This window comes from Budorcas taxicolor, chromosome 8 (genome assembly GCF_023091745.1).
Source record: "Budorcas taxicolor isolate Tak-1 chromosome 8, Takin1.1, whole genome shotgun sequence".
NCBI classification, from domain to species: domain Eukaryota; kingdom Metazoa; phylum Chordata; class Mammalia; order Artiodactyla; family Bovidae; genus Budorcas; species Budorcas taxicolor.
In genome coordinates, this window is record NC_068917.1 from 104,601,220 (window position 1) to 104,625,556 (window position 24,337).

Below are 24,337 nucleotides of genomic sequence, written 5' to 3' on the forward strand. Positions count from 1 at the left end.
AATAATAAAACAAGAAACATGTTTTATTGGCCTTTTCCTGAGCTTTTAAATTCATCTACTTGTTGTTTACTCTCTTAGATGAATTGTTCTGAAATGACAATGTACTTATGAAATTCCTCTTAACCAAAGAAAAAGATGTAGTAAAAGAGTAAGATGTTTAAAGTGCCAGTGCAGTTTAGCATGAAATATATGATCTATTCTTAATACACTTTCCCAGGTCTCAGATGTTGAAAGTGACAGAATATTGGTTAGCAAACTAAATAATGTTAAACCAAAATCTATCAATACTTTGCTATCTAAACTTGAGGACTGATCATTTACTATACTTTGTTTAAATTAATATTGCACTTAAAAAAATATATATATAAAGAGCATTGGCTTTGAAGTCTGACAGACTTGGGTCCGAACTCCAGCTCCCTCACTTAGCAAATGTCACTCAGTAGTTACCTTTATCTTTTTGGCTTCCAATTTCATGACATTTGTGAAAATCAAGTTAATATTTTCAAATTTGCCTGGCACATAACTTATGTTTTTGTGTTCAATAAATACAGTTGCCTTCCGTACCCATAGGTTCTGAATTCATGGATTCAACCAACTGGAATTCAAACCTAGAATAGAAGATATTTGGGAAAAAATTCCAGAAAGTTTCAAAAAGCAAAATGAATTTGCTGTATGTTCTGGCCACTATTTACAGAGCATTTTACTGACTCGATGGACGCAACTCTGAGTGAACTCCGGGAGTTGGTGATGGACAGGGAGGCCTGGCGTGCTGCGATTCATGGGGTCGCAAAGAGTCGAACACGACTGAGCAACTGAACTGAACTGAACTGAACTTACACTGCATTAGGTAGCATAAGTAACAGATGATTTAAAGTAGACAGAGTATGCTGCTGCTACTCAGCCCCTTCAGTCATGTCCGACTCTTTGCAACCCTATGGAGTGTAACCTGCCAGGCTCCTCTGTCCATGGGATTCTCCAGGCAAGAATACAGGAGCGGGTTGCATGTCCTCCTCCAAAGGATCTTCCTGACCAGAGGATTGAACCTCTGGTCAATGAATCTCTTGCACTGCAGTCAGATTCTTTACCAACTGAGCCACCTGGGAAGCCCATACAAGAGTATGCCGCTGCTGCTGCTAAGTCACTTCGGTCGTGTCCGACTCTGTGCGACCCCATAGACGGCAGCCCACCAGGCTCCCCCGTCCCTGGGATTCTCCAGGCAAGAACACTGGAGTGGGTTGCCATTTCCTTCTCCAATGCATGAAAGTGAAAACTGAAAGTGAAGTCGCTCAGTCGTGCCCGACTCTTAGCAACCCCATGGACTGCAGCCTACCAGGCTCCTCCATCCATGGGATTTTCCAGGCAAGAGTACTGGAGTCGGGTGCCATTGCCTTCTCTGATACAAGAGTATATGCTTATATAATACATACCTGTAGTGCTTTGGTTATATGCAAACATTATGTCATTTTATAGAAGGGACTTGAGCATTTGTGGATTTTGGCGTCTGGGGGTGGTCCTAGAAATAATCATCCACTGATACCAAGGGAGGAGTCGATTTCAGCCTCAGTCTCCGTCTCTCTCTCATTCTCCAATAAATCTACCAAGTTGATTTACATACACACACAGATGCACACACATGAAGCCTAGGTGAAGGTTTTTGACATTGTACATTTAAATAAATAATTTAATGGAGTCATGAATCTCGATCTAAAAAAAGCAAATTTAAAAACATTTTGAAAAAATAATTAATATTTACATGGGATACATTTGGAAATCTTTAGAATTTAGCTTCCTTGTCAAAGGGGTCACACAGAGTCAGACACGACTGAAGTGACTTAGCAGCAGCAGCAGCAGCAGCAGCAGCAACAGCAGGAATGAACATTGGTGCTTCAACTTAGCATACTATGGATTAAAACAAAATCAAGTATGGTATTTGAAAGGAAATGAGTATAATTAACATTTTAATTAGTCACTTGGGTACCAGTTAGCAAAACAGCTGAGAATGAAATGAACTCTAGTAAACTCTTGGCTCTACCCTGGACCACACCTGTAACATACAAACACACTATACCAGTCGTTTATCAAGATGAGGCCCTAAACTGACAATCTGCCTAGAACCTTTGTACATTTGAAGTCTATTCATAGTGATACAGTATCTTAGGATGTGAAGGCCTTTCTGAAGTTACCATTTAATGGGTAACAAAATGACTGTAGGTTAAGCACCTGAGCTGATAAGTAGATAAGGCATTTTTTCTACTAATTTCAAACAGGCTTAGGGGATAGGGGGAAGGCCAAGAATTAAATTGTTTCTTTGGGCATTAGCACCACAAATTTGTAGAATCAATTGATTCTAACTTTGTTTTTGAAACTTCAAATTTACCCAATTTTTGGAGGATCACTTTTTACTTTTTAAAGAAGTTTTTTTTTTTTATACGGCTGAAGATTTACAGTAAACCCAACTTTTAAAAATAACACATTAACCACATTCAAACAACATCAGATCATGTAGCACTATAGTAGTATTTACTGAAAAAAGAAATCTGTGTCTAAGTGGACCCCTGTTGTTCAATATTGAATGTCCAATATTGACATAAAAATGATGCTGTTGACTCTGCCAAGTAGAGCATGGGCTTTGGGGCAGGTCTTCAGATTGCGATTAGGTGAACTAATATGTAGTTACTCTCACTCTAATTCTGTGCTCTAACTTTGCAATCTGAAGAAAAAGCATGGGCAGTTGATATGTATTTCTTTTCCACAAAGGAAAAAAAAAATGTTTAAAGCATTTGCAAACAAAGGAGAAAGTTGAGCAACATTTCTAGTGATTTCTCTCAATGCAGATCCATTTAAATAAACTACTTTACTTGTTCAACAAATATTTGACTGCCTAGAAGATGGGAAGCCCTGGGATGTGATGACAAACTAGTTTATTTCATGAATTCAGACACCTGGAATGTTTCCAATACTTTTGTGTGTGTGTCTGTGTGTAGCACTCACTAATTTTTTTTAAAATAGACTTTATTTTTAAAAGCAGTTTTAGGTACACAGTAAAACTGAGCAGAAAATACAGAGTTCCCTTTTACTTCCTGCCCAACACATGCACAGTTCCCCACTGTCAACACCTTGCCCCAGACTGGTGTATTTGTTGTAGCTGATGAACCTATACTGACACATCACAGTCACCCAAAGTCCATGGTTTACATTAGGGTTCACTCTTGGTGTTGTACATTCTATGGTTTTTTTTACAAATGTGTAATACATGTATCTACCATTATACAAAATAGTTTCACTGCCATAAAAATCCTCTGTGACCTGCCTCTGTTGCAGGAAGGGGGAACCCCCCCGCCACCCGACTCACTCCCTTCTGGCAATCACTGACATTTTTACTGTCTCCATAATTTTGCTTTTTCCAGAATGTTATATAGTTGCAATTCTACAGTATGTAGCCTTTTAAGACTGGCTTATTTTATTATACTTAATAAAATGCATTTAAATTTCTCCATGTATTTTCATGACTTGATAATTAATTTCTTCTTAGCATGTAAAAATATTCCACTATATGGATGGACCAGACATTAGATTTATCCATTCATCTACAGATGGACATCTTGGTTGCTTCCAACTTTTGGTGTGCATGCATTTGTGCTAAGTCACCTCAGTCATGTCCAGTTCTTTGCAACCCTATGGACTGTAGCCCACCAGGCTCCTCTGTCAATGGGATTCTCCAGGCAAGAATACTTGAGTGGGTTGCCATGCTCTTCTCCAGGGGATTTTCCCAACCCAGAGATCAAACCCACATCTCTTATGTCTCCTGCATTGGCAGGTGGGTTCTTTACCTGAGAAGTTTTGGCAATTAGGAATAAAGCTGCTATGAACATCTGTGTGCAGGTTTTTGTATGAATATGTTTTCAGTTCATTTGATTAAACAACAAGGAGTGTGATTGCTGGATTGTATGGTTAAGAGTATGTTTACTTTTGCAAGTAAATGTCAAACTATCTTCCAACGTGATTGTATCAGTCATAATTTTTATTTTAAAAATTTTCAAATTTTATGTGATTTTTTCATCATTGATTAACTCATTTATAAGATACAAAATGGTAATTTTTCTCTGTGGAAATAATAATGCTCAATATAGAAAGTCAACAATATAAAAAGGTAGATTTTAAAAAATCAATGCATTTCATTTCTCAAAGACAAGTAGTTATAACTGATTGTCTGATGCACTATCTTTTAGTCTTTTTCTGTAGGCAGAGCTTTTGTGTCATATTTTAAATATGATTTTTATTTTGGAAATCTCAGTAAATATGAATTTTTTCTTAGACACAATCCAAATTAAGAATCCTGATTATTGAAAATGTTACAACTTTTAAAAATGTAAATGCACTTTTAAATATAGGCATTTGGGGCACAGTGTAACAATCAACTTGCCGAAGTTTGTTTCATAAGTTAACTTCAGTACCTATGTTCTCCCAGCCTCTGTTCTTGTCTTTTCTGGGACATAGAACTAGAACCAATATAATTTCATTTCAGTTGGAATCAGCTACAGTTATTTTGGTCTGGATTTGGTTCAAACCAAAAATGTGTTCCAACTACGTGGTTGAACTAGACATTTTAAATCCTTTTCTTGTTAAGGTTTTAAAACTAAACTATCCATGGCCATTCAATGACAGTCAAATTTGGGTTTTGTTTATCTCTAAAAACACTGCTCCTTAAAAATGTACATATTTAAATCACTAATGCTACTAAATTGCCACTGAAAAAAATCAGAGGCCCTGAACTTGGTAGAATTGGTGTTCAAAGAGACAGGAGAGCCCTTTAGACAAGCAACCAAAACAATGTAAACTGCCAAAAGTAAGATCAGTGGACAGGGTTTTTACTAAACTTCTATGCTGCTATGCTACATGGAAGAAATTTATACTTTTACCATATATAAAGAATGTTGAAAGTGAAATAAAAGTGTTAGTCACTCATTTTTGTCCAACTCTTTGTGACCCCATTGACTGTAGCCAGCCAGGTTCCTCTGTCCCTGGAATTCTCAAGGCAAGAATACTGGAGTGGGTTGCCATGCCCTTCTCCAGAGGGTCTTCCCCACTTAGGGACTGAACACGGGTCTCATGTCTCCTGCGTTGGCAGGTGGGTTCTTTACCACTAGCACCACCTGGGAAACCTATATAACCTTAGGATTACACATTCTAACACTACTCCTTTAAAATCATCAACCAGGCTTGGACAGACTAAATTTAAATAAGCTAAAGTACAACACAGCAAATCTTCTATCTACTAGTTATATCCAATTAGAGGCGTTCTGTTAACTCTTAAGAATATTTGATTCTTTCACTTTTCTTTGGCTTCATTTTCCATGTCATTGATTTTAAAATCCTTCATTGTAAGGTTCCAAAAACAATTTAGATAAATGCAGAATAACACAAAATGCTTAAACTGACCAATTGATGTAGTTCATCATATCTTAACAGTACATTAATGGTAAGATGCAGCATTATTTTACGTACAACTAAGAAAAAAATGCCAATTAATTGTAAAATGCCATTGACTGTGAGATCCATTTCCATTTCAGAAATGTTAAAATGTATTCAAATGTTTCTTTTTAAGTCAGAATTAACTAAAATAGTGACATTTTAAAATTTTCACTTGTAGTGTTATTTCCATGCTAGTACACTATCCGGCTATAACTTTATCAACCAGTAACTCTCAAAAATGAAGTCTGGTTTCTAAGTCTTGTTCTTTCTTACTGACTTTACCCAGGTAAAACAAAGGATACAGCAAATCCAGGATTGGTTCTCAACATAGACGTTAATTCAAACTCTTCTAAAGTTGTGCGTACACTCAATCGCTAAGTCTATACATCTTTTCTATCCCATGGATTGTAGCCTGCCAAAATCCTCTGTCCATGAGGTTTTCCAGGTAAGAATACTGGAGTAGGTTGCCATTTCCTTTTCCAGGAGATCTTTCTGACACAGGGTAACCCCTGTGTTCTGCATGCAAGTGGATTCTTTCTAACTGAGCCACCTGGGAAGCCCCTTTCTGATTGTAGTTTATCATTTAATTGTAGATTGAGGTAGTTCATTCGATCAATATCAACTATATAAATATCAATGATAAACAACTTCTTTCCAAAATTGAAATCTATTCTGAAATCTCTCTAGGGAGTCATGGATTATGTAAAAGGAAATCATTTGAAATAATAAACACTGTCTAAACATAAAACAATGAAGAATCTATATAAACTCATCTAGGCTAAAGAAACAGAAACGTTTAGTACTAGATTAAAACATCTCCCTGGACTGATTTAAAATTAAGATAAACACTAGGTTACCTTACTATCCAAAATGCCATATCTTTCCATTTTAGAGTGCTATCCTCCTGGGTAACTTAAAATTTCTAGTAGCTAGCAGAATTTAAAAAACAGCAGCAAAGACAGCGAAACAATTTTAATAAATTAACTCAATGTATCAAAAATATTCTTAAAATCTGTAACCAATATAAAATTAATGATAACAAGTGTATCACTTCATATTAGGTGTATGACTTACATTCGTAACACAACTCATTTAGTTCCTACTATCCACATTTCAAGCGCGCAATAGCCCCTATGGCTATCATATTGGGCAGGAGTCGTAGAGGACTTCAGAATCAGCTAATCCTTTACATCCAGAGTTTGAGAATTTCTTGTATGTTACATGCTGCTTCTAAGGTGCTTAGAGATCTGTGAAGCAGAAGACTTCACTCTCGGTACGTTGTGATCCAAGGCTCGACAGCACTGAAAGTAGCAAGGGAGAAAGGCAATGGGACAGATCCGGACGCCCAGGAACGTGCCTTGGAAGGTCGGGGCCGCTCCGGGCAATGCCCGGCGCAGAGACTGCGGACACAGCTTTGGAAGCGGCACTGCGCGACAACTCGGGGCTGCCTGGAACCCCGGGCCTTTTCCTAGGACGCCCTGGCACACCAGAGCCGGACAAAGGGAAAGTGTCCTCCGAGCTGGACACAGGGTCGCGCTCCGCCGACAGAGGCGGCTGCCCGGGTCGCATTCGCCGGTCGAGAGGTGGGCGGCGGCCGGAGGCTGGAGAGGAACACCCAGACTAACCCTCCCAGGGGCGCGCTCTCGACAGTGACGCCACCAGCGCGAGGGCGGCAGGGTGGGCGGAGAGGAGCGGCGCGCACCGCCCCTCGGAGGGCGGGACCGCGGTTTCGGAGGGCCGGGGCGGGGCGGGGTGCGCCGGGGAGTCGGGGCGCCAGCGGGCGGTTTCGGTTAGTGCGCGGAGCTGCGACGGCGGAGCAAGGCGCGGAGCTGCGCTGCCCGGAGCCCGGCGCCAAGGCTGCGGGAAGGCGGCGGGGCGGCGGCGCAGGCGCGCGGGGGTCCGGCAGGCGGCCGCGAAGGGGTGGAGAGGCGCGCAGGAGCGCGGGGCCACGGCCGACCCGACCACTGAGCCCGGCCACCGCAGCGCCGGCATCCGCGAGCGCGCCCGGGCCCGCGCGCGCGGGAGAGCGCGCGGGCGGGGGCGCGCAGGCCCTGCCCGCCCCTTCCGCCCCCACCCCCTCCGCCCCTTCCTCTCCCCACCTTTCTCTCCTCTTCTGCGCCCCCGCGCCGGGCGCCCACCCAGTCCTCCTCCTGCGGGAGCGCTGTCCGCTGCGGCGGCCGGATCGGGCCGGGCCGGGGGATGGCGCTGCTGGACCTGGCCCTGGAGGGAATGGCCGTCTTCGGGTTCGTCCTCTTCTTGGTGCTGTGGCTGATGCATTTCATGGCCATCATCTACACGTGAGTGAGGGGCAGCTGGAGGAGCCCGCGGCGGGGTCCAGGCCTCGGGGACAGGCGAGGGTAGGAGGGATTTCGCTTTGGAGGAGATTGGGCTCGGATGGGGGTGGAGACAGCCAATTTTCAGACTCTTCCTCCCAGTCTCTCTAGCCTTGGATCAGCTGGGCCGGGGGGTTCATTGGAAGAGAGAAGTGACCAGTGAGGGGGTGGCTGGGCGGCAGGCGACTTCACAGCCAGGGGAAAGAGACTGTACTCTTTTTCTGTGTAGGGCGGAGGGTTGCTTGCTTGGTTTGATTGTGCTATGGATTCGTGTGGTTTTTCATCTGGGCCAAGATGTATGGTGTATTGTGGGGTTTTTTCCCCCTCTCTCGACCTGGGCCACGTTTCTATTATGATGATGATCATTTCCACTCTTCTGGGAGCTGCACGCAGCCACCTGGAGACCTCCCTGTGGATTTTCTTCTTCCTGGATAAGCTTTCTGTCCTTAGATGTGAAGCACCTGTCCATCTTGAAAAACGTCCACCAAACCTCTGAACTGGTGTTGTAACCTTAAGTCATGTCAGCTTGTACATTTCAGTGTGGCTACCCCCCACCCCCCAATTCCTTATATTTTGTCTTCTTTAGATTGGGTCCGCCCCGCCCCCCAGGCACATACCTTTTCATTAGATACCATTCACTGAAGACACAGTATCAAGCACGACAGAATTCCTGTCCTCATAGAGCTTACATTCCAGAAGGGAGAGACATAATTAAAATCCGAATAAGGTTATTTCAGATAGTGATAAAGACTATGAAATAAAATCGGGTAATGGGATGAGTATGACATAGGGTGTGTAACTACTTTTGATATTTTAATTGTTTGACTGTCTTTAAAATGGAAAAAGTCTTTGTAAGGAAATGAAAGAATTGACACAGCCCATTACTCTTGGATTCATTAGACTTTTAGCTGGAAAAAAAAAAAGATTGTGCATAGTTATCTTTACCACCATTTAGAATAGGGTATATGTTAGTAGAGAGAAGACTTTAAGAAATTACTTACAGTTTTTCTTTCCCTTTTCACTGCAGAAAAAGTGTACTTCCTTTTAGAAATGCTGCATTTTATTAGTGTAGTGTAGCATTTCCTGGTAGTGGAGAAAGATGCTACTGATACATTGTAAAGGCATGATGGTATTTCTTTGAAGATGAAGGAAAAATGCTTCTTGGATACTGTTTTTAGGTTTTGGAGTTTGTGAGCTGTAGGCAGTGAACATTCTGGAGTTCATTTTAAATATATGAGTTATTAAAAAGCAATTTTGTTTCTTTATCTGATCATAGAAATAAAACAGGCTTACTGTATAGGGAATTAGACTACAGAGAAGAAGAAAGAAGAAAGTTAAACACACACACCAAAACTCCATTGCCTGTCAACCTTTTGTACTATCCTTCCAATTATATTTCTGTAGGGGGAGGGAAAGGAAGAGAGGGAGGTCAGGAAGGAACGAGGAAGGGACCATACCATGATTTTTCTGTAACCAGCTTTAAAATTCATGTATTTAATAAATACTTTCTAGGAAGCTCTTTTGTACAAGGCACTGTTCTAAGTGCTGGAAATAAGATTGAAGAACAATATATCCAAGGCCCCTGCTCTCATGGAGCTTCCATGTAAAATGTCATGAGTAATTTTTTCATGTCAGTAAATGTATGATCTCTCCGTCATTTTTAATAGATGCATGACATTTTTGTTTATGAGGCACTAATATGTGTTCATTATTATTATTGGTAGGCATTTAGGCTATTTTCAGTTTGTCACCATTACGAACAACACTGTGATGAATGGCTTCCATCTTTAAGAGATGATCTCCTAAGTTTACATTTTGAAAGAGGAATTATTGGACCAGAAGTGGTACACATTTTAAACTTGGATACATATTATCCTACAGAAATGTTGTATCTATTCATAGTCCTGGTAACATTGTATGATGGTCCCCATTTCCCCTTACTAAGTATTAGGGTTTTTACTGTTCTGTTTTTTATTTTCATTCCTTTAATTATTGGTTTCATCAAATGTTTTTCATCTATTTAATGCCAGTTACAGCTAGTTGTAAATTTCATATTCATAAATCTTTTGCTTGTGCAGTCTATTGCCTTTTCATAGGAAGATTGTTCTGTGATATGCTGCAGTTTTTTCCCAACTTGTTTTTTGTCTTTCAACTTTGTACATATATTTCAGATGTAGAAAAGTGTGTGTGTGCCTTTGTGTTTTAGATAGCCTTGTCTTTCCCACCGCCCTCCCCACCCCTGCCCCAACTGGTAAAATTTTTTATCTTTTCCATTTCTCCTAACTGTTATATAATATCTCTTTTAGTATTTTGAGTTTTCTTTTTTTTTTCTTTTTAACACTTGACCCCTTATAAAGTGTACCAGTATCCACTGTTTTAGTGAAGTATTATTACCTTTATTACAGTGTTACTTAGAGGCAGGCCCCTCCTTATTCTTTTGTAAATTTTTATGACTTTTTATACATTTTTACTTGAACTTTAGAACCTCTAAGTAATCTTGTATTCAAATTGGAATTGTTAAATTCACAGCCCAATTTGAAGAAAGTTGCCATCTTTCAACATAGGACTGTGATGGAACACCTTCCCTCTGTGATGTGTGTGTGTGTTTGTGCATGCTCAGTCCTGTCCAGCTGTTTGTGACAGTTGCAGACTATAGCCCACCAGGCTCCTCTGTCCATGGGATTTTCCAGATGAGAATACTGGAGTGGGTTGCCAGTTCCTACTCGAGGGGAACTTCCTGACCCAGGGATCGAACCCGTGTCTCTTGCATCTCCTGCATTGACAGGCGGATTCTTTACCACTGCACCACCTAAAAGTCACACTTATTTAACGCTAGTAAAGTAGCTGAATACTTCAAGTAACCATCTGAGAGTGTTTATACTCTTAGACTGTGACAACTCCAGAATTTTTTTAAATTATTTTGTATTTAATAATAAACTGAAAAAAAAAATTTAATACCTTTTTGTTTAAAATACTTTCAGTTTTTGAGAGTAGCACAAACTTTAGTTAAGATACGGTAGAGTCTTTCTATTTCTTTTTTAATGCTCCACGAAGTTACCTTTTATATTGACAGTAACAGGATCCAGAAAAGTTAAATGAAAATAGAACAAAGAAAATGCAATTAGTTTATAATAGTTTAGTAGGAATCTTCAGAATAGTTTTCTGAACTAGGTAAAAGAACATGAAGTAAATAACCAACAGCTTAATTTATGTATAAATTATATGCTGCCTTTTAAAAACTTAGGTTCCTTTCATCTCATCCCACCTTCAAAATTATTTCCTGTTTGATTTGATTGTTTCTTACTGAAGTGAAGATGCTTCCCAGTTTGAGTTGTTTTCAAGCAGAGCACTAAGGGTTTGTCCTCTCTTTCTACTGTATTTAGTAAATTTGCAGGTTTGATAATCTCAACATTTTGATATTCTTAACATTTTGACAAGGAAGGCTAAAGAATATTGATAGTGATATTTTGGTTAAAATTTTATGCTAAGCATTCTATATTTTATTGAAGAATATGTTTCCTGAACATGTGTCTGTATCCTCTCAAATCCTTCTTTAATATGATAAAGTATAAATAAATTAAAATAGCCAGATTTAATCAATGCCCCTCCTAAAACCTTGTGCCTGAAACTGGTGGAAATGGAGCCTATTATCAAACCTTATGTAGTTCCATATCTGGTTGTCAGATTAAGGAGTGTAATCTGTGAGCTACTAATGTTTAAAAATATTTAAGTGATACAAGCATTGCAGTGAAATTGCTAAAAAACAAAACAATGAACATTTAAAAAAAAACCATGGTTATTTTTTTACAATTAAATACAGTGTGTAATGGTATCTAGTTAATTTGGATCCAATGTTCTATTGTATTATAGCTTCTTAAAATGAGATTAAAAAGCTAAGTATTGGCCTGTATTTTTAAAATGGAGCAGAATGTAATTAATACAGTGAACAATTGTTCAGTGACTTTTTTTGCTCTGATTTCATAAATATCTTATAAGTTGTATAAGCTTATAGTTTTAAAAATTGAAGTGGTTTATAACTAGAGAACCATTATTTTCAATATTTTGAAACTTTCCCTGCTCACTGGTATCTTTACCTACTGCTTTCCTTTTTTCCAGAATTAATATTGACTGATGCCTCATCATTTCATAACATATGTTAGATGGCAGACATTTGCGGAATTTTGCCTAAAATGTCTCTGCACTCACTCCCATTCCCCCTGCCCACCGCCCCCCCACCCCAACACACACATAGCTTGTGGGATCTTAGTTTCCTGACTAGGGATTGAACCCCAGGCCCATGACAGTAAAGGCGCTGGACCACCAGGGAATTCCCCTTATAAGGTTAAATATAACTTTTAGATTAGAGCATTTGAAATTCAAAAATTCAAAATTCTTATTTTGAAGATTGTTTCCTTAAAAAAAAAAAGAAACTAATGATTATATCCTCTGTAGGCATAGTTAGTTAAGTGATTTTTTTATGGAACTTTTTCTCTTTTGTTGAGAGCTTGTATGGTTTGATAGCTGGGGGACTGTGGCTAATTCACACAAAAGTCTGGAACCAATTTTTTTTTCTTCCCTCTTTAGCTATTTAGGGACCATTCTGCTAGATAAGAATTTCTAAGCAAGATACCTTGCTTTTTTCTCCTCTCAGCTCCCCATCCTTCTTGCTCCTTGGACTTAATCATTTTTTCCCCTTTATGTGTGGTATCCTAATGTTTAGTGATAGCCTTTTTGTTTTCCATTAATTGACTGGAGGTGCCACGGTACTACAGTGGCAATACTCCTATATCCATCCAATATTAACTGCCCTCTACTAAACGTTCTTTTCTTGAAGATTTTTTTTTCTCAAGTTAATTCTGCCTTTCCTAATTTTTCTAGTATAACAACTTTTAAACCTGCTGCACAATTTTTGAGTAGAGTTTAAGTACTCACTGTATTGGGATAACTGTGCTAAACTGCGTGTCAGAAAGTAATTATGTTTTTAATGAAAATTTTAGCATTTCAGATATTATTTTTAGATAATATGATTTTTTTTTAAAAAATTTGGCCTTAAATGTATGGTGTTCTCAGCCTTTGAAAGTGAAAGTGAAGTTGCTCAGTCGTGTCCGACTCTTTGCAACCCCATAGACTGTAGCCCACCAGGCTCCTCCGTCCATGGGATTCTCCAGGCAAGAATACTGGAGTGAGTTGCCATTCCCTTCTCCAGGGGATCTTCCCGACCCAGGGATTGAACCCAGGTCTCCTGCATTGCCGGCAGACGCTTTAACCTCTGAGTAGAGTGTAAATCGAGGAGAGCTTATTTTCTGGGTTTAGTCCTGAGGATGCAGTTGGACTTTGAACAGATTTTGCTCAGTCAGGGCCATTGTTGCCCAAACCACTTTGGGGTACATGAATCAGGTAGTTCAGCCCCTTGAACCTGAGCCTTGGGGAGATATGGAATTGGATAATATTGTGATAGCTTTAAAAAGCAAAATGGACATTAAAAAAAAAGGCAAAATGGAAATTTACTGTTTAGTGGTGGTTCTCTTAATTCATCATTCCTCCCTTTTCCTACCTACATCGTTAGTTCAGTATATATTATCTCTACCCTAGATTATTGAACTATCTCTACTTGCTGGTATTTTTACCTACAGCTCTGCTCTTTATCGGAGAAGGCAATGGCACCCCACTCCAGTACTCTTGCCTGGAAAATCCCATGGATGGAGGAGCCTGGTGGGCTGCAGACCATGGGGTCTCGAAGAGACGGATACAACTGAGCGACTTCACTTTCACTTTTCACTTTCACGCATTGGAGAAGGAAATGGCAACCCACTCCAGTGTTCTTGCCTGGAGAATCCCAGGGACGGGGGAGCCTTGTGGGCTGCCGTCTATGGGGTCACACACAGTTGGACACGACTGAAGCGACTTAGCAGCAGCAGCAGCAGCTGCTGCTCTTTATCTAGTTTGTTTTTCTTATTGTGGCCTAATCTTTCTGGAGCAGCAATCTTGGATCACGTGCTTAAAATCTTACCAAGGTTCCCCCACTGCCTTCAGGTTGAAATTCAAACTCCTTAATAAGACGTAATTCTTGAGGAGGTGAGCCATCTCCTGTGCCTGTTTCTCCAGCCACATTCAATTACTGGCATTCCTCTGAATGTGCAGTGTAATTTTTTAGAATTGTTTCTTTCCTTTTTTCCATTTCTCTCCCTTCTTCCTTCCCTCCCTTCCTTTTTGTTTTACTAACTCCTCCTCGTTCAGCTTTAGCTCCTTACTGGGTTAGGCACCCCCTCTTATGTCCTTCCATTGTATCTTGAATTTACCTGTCTAAAAAACTATGTGTTCTCTTGTCTCTTTCCCTGCTTAAGACTATAAACTTTGGGGAGTGGGGAGGTGTCTTATTTACTATTGTATCTTCAGTGCTACTCGGCAGCTGATCATTGCATGTCGAATGAATAATCTTTGATTTTTTTTCCCAGTAGTAATGGTGGGATTTTTGATCACTCATTAACTTAGTGTTATTTGGCTATTGTGATTTCAGGTAGATGGACAGAACTTGGGATGGATTCAGTGGCCATGGCTTTTCATGAAATGAGTTGGACCAAATGAAATCTTTGTCTCACTATTTCTGATTGTGGGTTAAAATAGAAACAATGCCGTATCAGTCACATGATCCTGATTGTGCTCAGTCGTATCCAAATCTTTGGGACCCCGTGGACTCTAGCGCACCAGTTCCCTCTGTCCATGGGATTCCCCAGGCAAGAAGACCAGAGTGGGTTGCCATTCCCTTCTCCAGGAGATCCTCTCAACCCAGGGATCAAACCCAGGTCTCTTGCATTGCAGGCTGATTCTTTACCCTCTGAGTCACCAGGGAAGCCCAATCACATGTTTACCTACAAATTACTTGTTAGATCTGAATATCCCCCCAGGGTTTTCCAAAGGGAATACCTGTCATGCCTTCAATGATCTGTATACTTGGATCTACCCTTCGGGAAATGCAAAGCTACTTGTTGCTGTTAGCAAAATACATTGCTCTATTTCCCACACACTCTGGCTAGCTCTTTTGTTACCAAAGGGTTAGTGGGTTGTTCTGGAGGGGAGGGCGAGGGAACAGAATTAACAAAGGTGACGGAATCTTTTGTGTTCTGTAGTGTACAAGTCTGTTGTCCAATGGAAATAGTTTGTGTTTTCCTATAAAGGTAACTCACTGATGGGTTGTTCTGTGTTCTCTGGGGGAACTTCAGTCTACAGAATTAATGTTGCACCAGAAGGCGTGTTTTGTGATGTGGTGTGCTTTGCTAATGAAGCCCATTTTGCTGCAGTACCATTTTTGAAGATAAATGCTATATGGAGGTAACATGAATCATGACACTTACTGATCATAGACACGGTAACAACCTTCTGGAGCACATTCATAGCTAAAAACAGCAACAAAAGAAGCCTTTTATCATTTGGAATTGCTGGGATGGACTATATGAAGTATGGGATCTGCTGATCAAGCAATCAGCTTAATTTTACATGAAATATTAACAAGCTTGATGGCATGGAACAAAGGAGAAAATTCCCAGTGTCAAATAAATCGCTTCAACTGATTTGCACAGCAGAGCTATAAAAACAGCACAGTCTGGGGCTGTTAAGCAAGGTGAACTTTGCCCTCAAGGAATCTATCTTCCCCTTAGAAGCTTTGAGGGAAATTCTTGTGCCTCACTTCTGGTAGATGTAGCGCTGTCTTGAGGTTGCTGCACAGGAGAAGCAGGTTCTGTCCCTTGGTGGGGAAGATTCCCTGGAGGAGGAAATGGCAACCCACTCCAGTATTCTTGCCTGGGAAATCCCATGGGAAGCAGCAGCCAGGGGCTGATAAAGGGGAGGAGCACAGCCCACCCTCTCTCCCAGAAACCTCCCTTCATTCCAGGCCCTCCCTTCATTCCCCTCTCCTGCTCAAAACTCAACTTGAATACAAAACCATAAAATAAATTATTTTTAAATGATACCAACCATTAAACAAACTGTTGAGGAGGGGCCGAAAGGGGACTAAAAGATTCAAAGGCAGTAAGCTAAAATGATGGAAAGGACAGTAACAGTTTTAGAGACTGAGATGTTAGGGAATGAAAATCAGCGAGAAAAAGCACGGCCATCCCGTCAGTTCACAAGTCAAAAAACCCTTGTGCAGAGAGCCAATTAAGATTCATCAAGCCAAAGCATCCATGAAGTCCAGAAGAACGTTCCCGAATACTCCTTACCATCCGTTGGAGTTCTTTGAAATGTTCTCTGAAGAGATGTCCTTTTAGCTCACAATAGAAAGCAAGACCCTGGGGGCCTCTCTCTGCCTGTGATTCATCTCCCCTGACCTTTTAGACTGAAGTAACTGGTACTGTGAGAGGCACCCCAGATGGTACCTGCCCTTCTGTTCCCTGGCCTTGCAGCTGCTGCCCTGCAGCAGCTTGCTGTGAGTACCCCACTCCCTGTCCTTGACAGTGACAGGCCTTCATTACATGAATTCGATTTTTTTTTTTTCCTTTTTGATGGAGGAGTGACTCCAGCTCTCAATTTAAAATGTCACTTAGAAATAATGCCTTGGGAAAATGACACGTATTGAAAATTTACCATACTTTCCTGTTTTTCCCAGTTGCTCCCTTAGTTTCAAGATTATTTTGTTCTTCAAAAACGAAGCCAATCAAACCATTGACTAGCATATACATGGTCTATCCCTTTCTCTTTCTTACTTAACGTGTTCCTGAAAATGTAATAAAATCAGATGTCTAACAATTAAGTGGACAGGTGTTAGGAGGGGAGTTAGGAGGGGCGTTAGGAGAGAGTTTCTCTTGAAACTGTCTCTGTTTCAGGAGAATTTAAGACTAGTATTAAAATCCCAGACTCTGGATCTGGTGCCTAGGATCTGCTGCCACTGATGAGAACTTTCCAGGTATTAGAAGCAGTGGGGAGGGGCGTTTTCTCCCCAGGAGGAAGGCTGCATTGTCGTCTTTGTTTTGGGGACTGTGTTAGGTGTAGTGATTGAATGGCCAGCCAAACAGAATAGACTCCTTTGGAATGCCTCAAAATATCTCCATGATAGAAGGCGGTATTGATTGGATTACATAGTAACCAGTAGTCACTTTGTGCCTTGTACCTGCTGCATTGTGGAAAAATTATCATGCCTCTGCCTCTCAGTTCTGAGGGTGACAGTCTCTTCCTCCAGCAGAGCCGAGGGAAGGGGGATTCTTGTGACTGCAGAATCCAAATTCTGAGCCAGGCTCTGAGCGTGGATAAATTTCGAAAAGCCAGCACCTCTGCCCAGCTGAGAACCCTTTTAATAGTCTTAAAGGGGAGCTCACCTAAGAAAACAGTAACAGGTCCTTTTTAGGCGATAATAATTTGTGTCATTTAAAGTCTCTCAATCTCACACTTGGATTGTTTCTACACTTCTGGATTATACCTATAGAACTTTAAATTAGTTCCTAAATTTTGAGTGTAATTTTAACCTTGAATATAATTTTAATGTAAATACAGTATGTATTAATACTTTGCACTACATGTTTTATCCCATGTTTTGATTTATTCTGTTTTAACCATGATTTGAGACTTTTAGTGATTCCCTTTCCCCCTTTTAGTGATTCCCTGGTGGCTCAGATGGTAAAGCGTCTGCGTGCAGTGTGGGAGACCCGGGTTCGATCCCTGGGTTGGGAAGATCCCCTGGAGAAGGAAATGGCAACCCATTCCAGTACTCTTGCTTGGAAAATTCCATGGACTGAGGAGCCTGGTAGGCTACAGTCCATGAGGTCGCGAAGAGTCAGACACGACTGAGCGACTTCACTTTCCCTGTTTAGTCTTTTTTTTTCTTCTCATTTTAAAAAATATTTTTACACTTAAAAAAAATGATTCATTTATTTTTAGCTGTGCTAGGTCTTCATTCCTACACAGGGTTTTCTCTAGTTGTCACGAGTGGGGGCTGCCCTCCAGCTGTGGAGTCTGGGCTTCTTGTGGTGGTGGTGTCTCTTGTTGCAGAGCGTGGGCTCTAGAGTGTGCGGGCTTCAGTAGCCGCAGTCCCAGGCTCTAGAGCACAGGCTCAATAGTTGTGGTGCGTGCATGGACTTAGCTGCTCCGTAGCATATGGGATCTTCCCAGATCAAGGATCAAACCCATGTCTCCTACATTGGCAGGTGGATTTTTTACCATTGAGCAGCCAGGGAAGCCCCCGCGCCCCCACCTTTTAATTTTCCTTAATACATAAGAGTTGACTTTATCTTTAAAAAGAAAAACCAACATAATGGATTACTCTTTAAACATATATGAAATAACTTTTAAGTATATGAATTTCCAGTCCTTCCTTTTTGGTTATATACATTGCATTAGTGTTTGATCTCTCAAAATCTCTAATCAGTACTATGATATTTCAGAGGAGTTACATTTAGTGGAAAAATGTTCTTTTTGAAAAATTACTAGTAAAGCTACCACTGAATGTTTACTCTGTGGCTTAATCTCATCTATTTCTCACAACTGCTTTATGAAGTGAGTACTCTTACCCACACTTTAAAAAACAAGAGCAAATTGAGATAAAGAAGTGCCTTGCCCAGGATACACAGTTAGTTAACTGTGAACCTGGTACAGAAATCTAGGCAGTCTCCCTCCAGCCATGGCTCTTAAACTTCACTGTGACCTTCCTAGTGGACTCAGTTGTAAAGAATCTGCCTGCCAATGCAGGAGATGCAGGTTTGATCCGTGGGTCAGGGGAAGATCCCCTGGAGAAGGGAATGGCCACCATTCCAGTATTCTTGCCTGGAAAATTCCATGGAGGGAGAAGCCTGGTGGGCTACAGTCCATGGGGTCACAAAGGGGCAGACCCGATTAAGCACACACGCACTCACTACTTAAACCAATATGCTGTATATACTGCGGGTGGTAACCTAAAAGGTAACCCTGGAAGTAATCCATAGGGATAGAATGTCTGTATGGAAATGTCTCCAGTTGCTCTGAATCTTAAGTTTTTGATAACTGGCAACATTTAGATCATTATGGAGACAGCCCCATTCTTTCTCTCTTCTCCGACCCTTCCCCAACTTGTACGGCTCCTTGGAGCCTTCTTGTTTTCCGTGCGTCCTGTAACAGCTGATCTTTCTGAGAGTTTCCATCTCTGCCATCTTCTGTTCTTACAATAATCAGACTTCCTAGCCCCATGGGTCTCAACTTTGCATATTGGAGTCACAGGGGAAGATTTAAAAAAAAAAACAAAAAAAGCATGCTGCTGCCTGGGCCTCAACTCAAGAGATTCAGTAAGGAATTTACACACAGACACAGATACACACACACACAGACAGAGACACACACACACACAGAGACACACAGAGACATACACACACACACACACACACAGAGACACAGACAGAGACACACACACACAGACACACAGACAGAGACACACACACACACAGAGACACACAGAGACACACAGACAGACACACACACACAGACACACACAGACAGACACACACACACAGACAGAGACACATACACACAGACACGCACACACAGACACACACGCACACACACACACACACACCCCCAGGTGGTTTTCTTGGCTGAGAACAGTTGCCCTAGGCTGTTTACCCTTGTGCTACTTGGCTTCACTGAATTCTCCACTACAATTCACTTCCTCATCTTGCCCTTGCCTCCCCCTGGATCAGTCTGCCCAGTTATCCTGAATCTATCTCATAATTTATAGCTTCTCTGTGTTCAGAATCCTGAAAGTGGAGATTATCGTGCCGTCACGTGGACTGAACTGCTACACAGTCACGGGCTCAGGTCTCACCCCTGAGCCGCTGCTGGCCTCTGGCAGTACTTTGTTTCCATTTTTAGCTTTGACACCCCTGACTGGCAGCAGCTCTTCTAAATCTTCACCATCTTACCCCTCATCCTTGCCACATTACCTCGACTCCTGCCTCACACTGCGGATCTTCTCAGGCCATTCCTTAATTTTTATTTCTTCTCTGTTTACCTTTTGACTAGCTCTTTCCGCTAACCGTTTATACTCAAGTTTTAAAAATGAGAAAGAAGTAAAAATTAAACTGAAAAACTCTCCTCCACCTGGTTACTAACTTTGGCCTTTTTTCACTGTCAGATTTCAGGAGAAACTAGTGTTTATTCACCGTTATCACCACTCACCTCTCATTCATTTGCTTCTCCACCGTTTTTATTGATCTGCCCCTTGCCCAGAGGACTCTGAGGTCACCAGTGTTCACACATTCTAGTGGACATTTCAGTTCTTACCTTGTCCTCTTGGCCCCATCCAATGTTATTCTTTCTTGAACCCATTCAAAAAGAAAACAGCCCAGCCTAACAAAGCCCTCTGTGGCTTTACTTTCTTTGTGGCTCTTTCCACTCTTGATCTTCTTCATGCATTACCAGTTATGTAAATATTAATTATATTGACTTGTAACCAACTGCCAGTGGCATGCCCCACCTAGGAGAGAATATGTATGTACTAAACTGTGGATGGCTCGTATGTTTCTCTCTCTAGACTAACCATTTCTTCCAACTGTATTTAGCCAACCACTTTTTACTCTTCATTTATTTAACTTAAAAAGCATAGAATGTCAATTTGTCTATAACTGAGTCACTTTGCTATAAAGCAGAGATTGGTACAACATTGTAAATCAACTATACTTCAGTTGAAAAATAAAATTGAAAAATTTGAGAACACGCTATGTATCATTGTTTTGTTGGACCCTGGAGACTTAACAGCCTACTATAGTGTGTCTTCAGGTGCCAGATTCAGAAGAATGCATCCTACGGGACTCCATTTAGATAGATTTTGAAGCCAGCAAAATTAGTCTGTGGTACTTGAAGTCAGAATAGTGGTTCCCTTGAGGAGAGGGTAGTTAGTAGAAGGGGACACACACAGGCTTCTGGGGTTCTGGTAAGACTCTGCTTCTTGATCTGGCTACTGTTTCCATGGGTGTTTCACTTTGAGAAAATTCAGTGAGCTGTGTACTTTCATGTAACTTTATGTGTTATGTAGCCCAAAAAAAGTACTCCCTGCTTCCCCTACAAAAACATCAAGGTTGCAAGCCAAATGCGTGAGGGCAAGGTAGAAGTGGATTCCCAGGATGGCAGCTGAAGCTGAAAAGGGATCCCAGGATCCTGGAAGGAAGCAAATCACTTGATCAGGCTAAGGGTGGAAACCAGCACCCACAGGAAGTCTTGTGCAGGGTGTGGGGGCTGTAAACTCACGTTCATGCTGTGTAACGCAGAAACCCTGACCTGAGATCCTTAAAAACTGCTTTGAAACCAGGAAACCTTGCAGGGCTCTGTCAAAGCCACTCGTGAAACTGGCCCCCTTTGGGGATTCCACCATTCAGGCCACTTTTGAGACTCCGGGTAAATGGGCTGCTGTTTATCATTTGAAAAGCACAGACTGACTTCCAACACACCGGCCATGGCCAAGGCCAGGGTACCATCAGCCTCATTTCTGTGAGTAGAAGCGGCTTCTGTATGTGGGCAGCGCCCCCATTAAACCCCAGTTCCTTGACAGTATGGAGTGTGCCTTGGGCTTCCCTGGTAGATCAGAGGGTTAAGAATCCGCCTGCAGTGCAGGATACCTGGGTTTGATCCCTGGGTCAGGAAGATCCCCCGGAGAAGGGAATGGCTACCCACTCCAGTGTTCTTGCCTGGAGAACTCCATGGACAGAGGAGCCTGGTGGGCTACAGTCCATGGGGTCTCAAAGAGTCAGACACAACTCGGTGACGAACACTTCTTTTCTCATCATGTTATATTACCAGTGCATAGGATAATGCCTGATACACATTTGGAGTCGAAAGAGATTATTCAGTAAGGGAATGCTTAGTAATCACAGAGCACCACTGTGTGCACAGCAGAGTCCTATATGATTGCATGTGTGTGTTTATTACCTAAGTCAAAACAATGCTCTCCAGAGTAGTACTTTGGTATCCTAGCTGGCATACTGCAAGATGATCCGTTGGGGTGTGGAAAGAAAATTGTGAGGAGGGGAGGAGGGAGGGAGAGGGCTAGATACATACATAGATATTGGCAGGAGGCACAAATTAGAATTTTTTAAAGGCCCTGTAATATAGTTGGACTTACAATAACCTTGAGTAGAAATTTCAGACATGGTACTTATCAGTAATTCACTTAACCATAAACCTAGAGAAAGCTTCATGGTAATCTGGCAGGTCAGTCTATCTTTGATAAAATGCAGCATTCTTGATATGAAAGGATAGGATGTATATCTATATTAGCATTATGTAAATATATTAGCATTAGTAAGATGTCTTAATGAAGACAAAGAGGAAAAAGGGAAAAATAGAGTCAATACTAGACTGTAGCAGTTTAAATTATTGTTGTTTTTAATCTAAAGCCTCCCCAAATGCAGTGTGTTAGTGGGCTAGGTTTCTCTGTAATTGGCCATCAACCTATATGGATGTTTTGTTAGTTTAATAGCACTTAATGATCATACTTTCCTGGTGGCTCGGACGGTAAAGTGTCTACCTACAATGCAGGAGACCCAGGTTCAGTCCCTGGGTTGGGAAGATCCTCTGGAGAAGGAAATGGCAATCCACTCCAGTACTCTTGCCTGGAAAATCCCATGGACAGAGGAGTGTGGTGGGCTACAGTCCATGGGGTCGCCAAGAGTCAGCACGACTGAGTGACTTCACTTTCACTTTCAATGATCATACAGTAGAATTAATAGATAACAGCTACTGGGATTTTATTTATTTATTTTTTTTAAACATATTCAGTGTTTTTATTTAATTTTTTTTTTAGCAGACAATTTACATACCTCCCCACCCCTTCCTTTAAGTTAGTGTTGACAACGTTCCATAATAAACTACTTAAAGAGAAGCTTTGGTCAAGAATGGAATGAAACTGCAAAACAAAACAAAACAACCCCCCAAACAAAACCCAAATCACTGCTGCTTTAAAAAAAAACCCAACACTTTCACCAATTATATTCAAACAAAACACACAACGAGGTTTGTGCCATGTGCATCTTCAGTGTTTCCTGGCGGCGGGCTCCCCTCCCTGTGACATGGCAGCGCTGCCCTGGCGCAGCCGGTCCGTCCTCATGCTGGGTCTGGAGGCTCGCTCAGCTTCACATTATCCGAAGACCCTGGATGGAAGACTCTAAGGTCTTGAAATCCCAAATGGTCATGGCCCCGTCGATGCCGGTAGTGCAGAACTTGCGACAATCTTGCTTGTCCACCTCGTAAATAGACACTTGAGTAATGCTGTTCTGGTGCAGCGTCTCCAGGGCCGTGTTGTGGTCCTCGGTCGTGGCCGGCTTGTCCACGTTGCCGAAGTGCTCCGTGGCCGACATGTTGCACTGGATGCTCTGTTTGGGGATGTCCAGCTTGGAGACGAAGGTCAAGCAGCCGCGGTCGTCGTAGTTAAAGAGCATGGGGCAGCAATCGTGGCCAGCAGCCACGACGCTGTTCTCTGAGACGAACGACACACTCAGGAGGGGCAGGAACTCTGTCTTCAGAGTTGAGACCTGAACGCTTTTTGAGGCGTCAGCAACGGACACGGTGCTGTCATGGCTGACCCAGGCCAGTCGGCTGCCGCTGGCCGAGAAGCTGACCCCATGCACCCAGCCGCCGGTGCCGCTGCCCCCAAACTCGGACATCAGCTGACCGAAAGGCATCTTGCTGCCCCAGGGCGTGCTGGCTGGCTTCTCATCCACTTCTTTAATGTAAGCAGAAAACACTCTGCATTTGAAGTCGCAGGATCCCGCGGCCAGCAAGACGTTGTTGGGATGCCAATCCAAGCTGAGGACCGTGGAGCGGATGGGTTTTTTAATGTGCTTGCTCACCCACCAGTCATTTTCAGACTCGAAGTAACAGACAGAGATGAGTCGTGCTCCACTGCCCACAGCAAACTCGTTCTCTAGCGGGGACCACTTGACGAAAGTGGCCGCCCGGTTAATTCTCAGGATCACCAGGGTTGGCTTCCAGACACCATCCTTCTGACTCCACACGTAAGCGTTGCGGTCGGCCCCGCAAGTGACGATGCGGTCACTCTTGGGAGCCCAGTCGATACCTGTGATGTGTCCATTGTGTTCCTTGAGTTCATGGGCTTTCACCCACTGGCCCCTGTTCTTCTTATAGATGTGGACCTCGTGATTATTGGGGCTAAGGGCGATCTGGGTACGATCCCTGTTCCAGGCATGACAGGTGATTGGCTCCAGTAGAAACTGATGCAGGGACATTATTCTTAGTGTTTTCAAAGGATAGAAAGCTGGGATCGGGGCCGTCCGGACGGGCTCGGAGCGTTGAATTCGCAGACTCTGGTCAGTCGACGCGAACAGGCTCCGGCGGGCGCGGGCGGAGGACCGGAGGCCCAGAGGGAGCCGCTACTGGGATTTTAGACTTCTCACTCTATCATCCATGTCTCAAACCCTTTCATGATTTCATTGTCTTGGCCTCTTACTCTCTCTATGCGGTAATCTGGATAATTTCTTCAAATCTGGCTCCAGTTCTCCGGTTGTTTTTTAAACTGTGCATATGACCTATGACCTATCTATTGAGTTTTTGATGTCAGTGACCAC

General features: G+C 42.1%; 2 protein-coding genes across 2 annotated transcripts in view; one reads left to right on the forward strand and one right to left on the reverse strand.

Annotated features, from left to right (window-relative positions):
* Nucleotides 1–7,610: 7,610 nt before the first annotated feature.
* Nucleotides 7,611–24,337, forward strand: part of UGCG (UDP-glucose ceramide glucosyltransferase) — a 37,271-nt gene continuing 20,544 nt past the window's right edge. The window contains exon 1 of the mRNA XM_052644787.1: nt 7,611–7,769. Within this exon, the coding sequence (XP_052500747.1) occupies nt 7,672–7,769 (98 nt within the window). The 5' untranslated portion in view covers nt 7,611–7,671. The remainder of the gene's footprint in view (nt 7,770–24,337) is intronic.
* LOC128052285 (actin-related protein 2/3 complex subunit 1A-like) lies at nt 22,686–24,119 on the reverse strand. Its single transcript, XM_052644788.1, has one exon. The coding sequence runs from the start codon at nt 23,996–23,998 to the stop codon at nt 22,886–22,888; it is 1,113 nt and encodes a 370-aa protein (XP_052500748.1). The 5' UTR covers nt 23,999–24,119; the 3' UTR covers nt 22,686–22,885.

Bases quoted from the DNA above. Each gene is read 5' to 3' on its own strand.
- LOC128052285 (XM_052644788.1), bottom strand. From the start codon at position 23,998: ATGTCCCTGCATCAGTTTCTACTGGAGCCAATCACCTGTCATGCCTGG.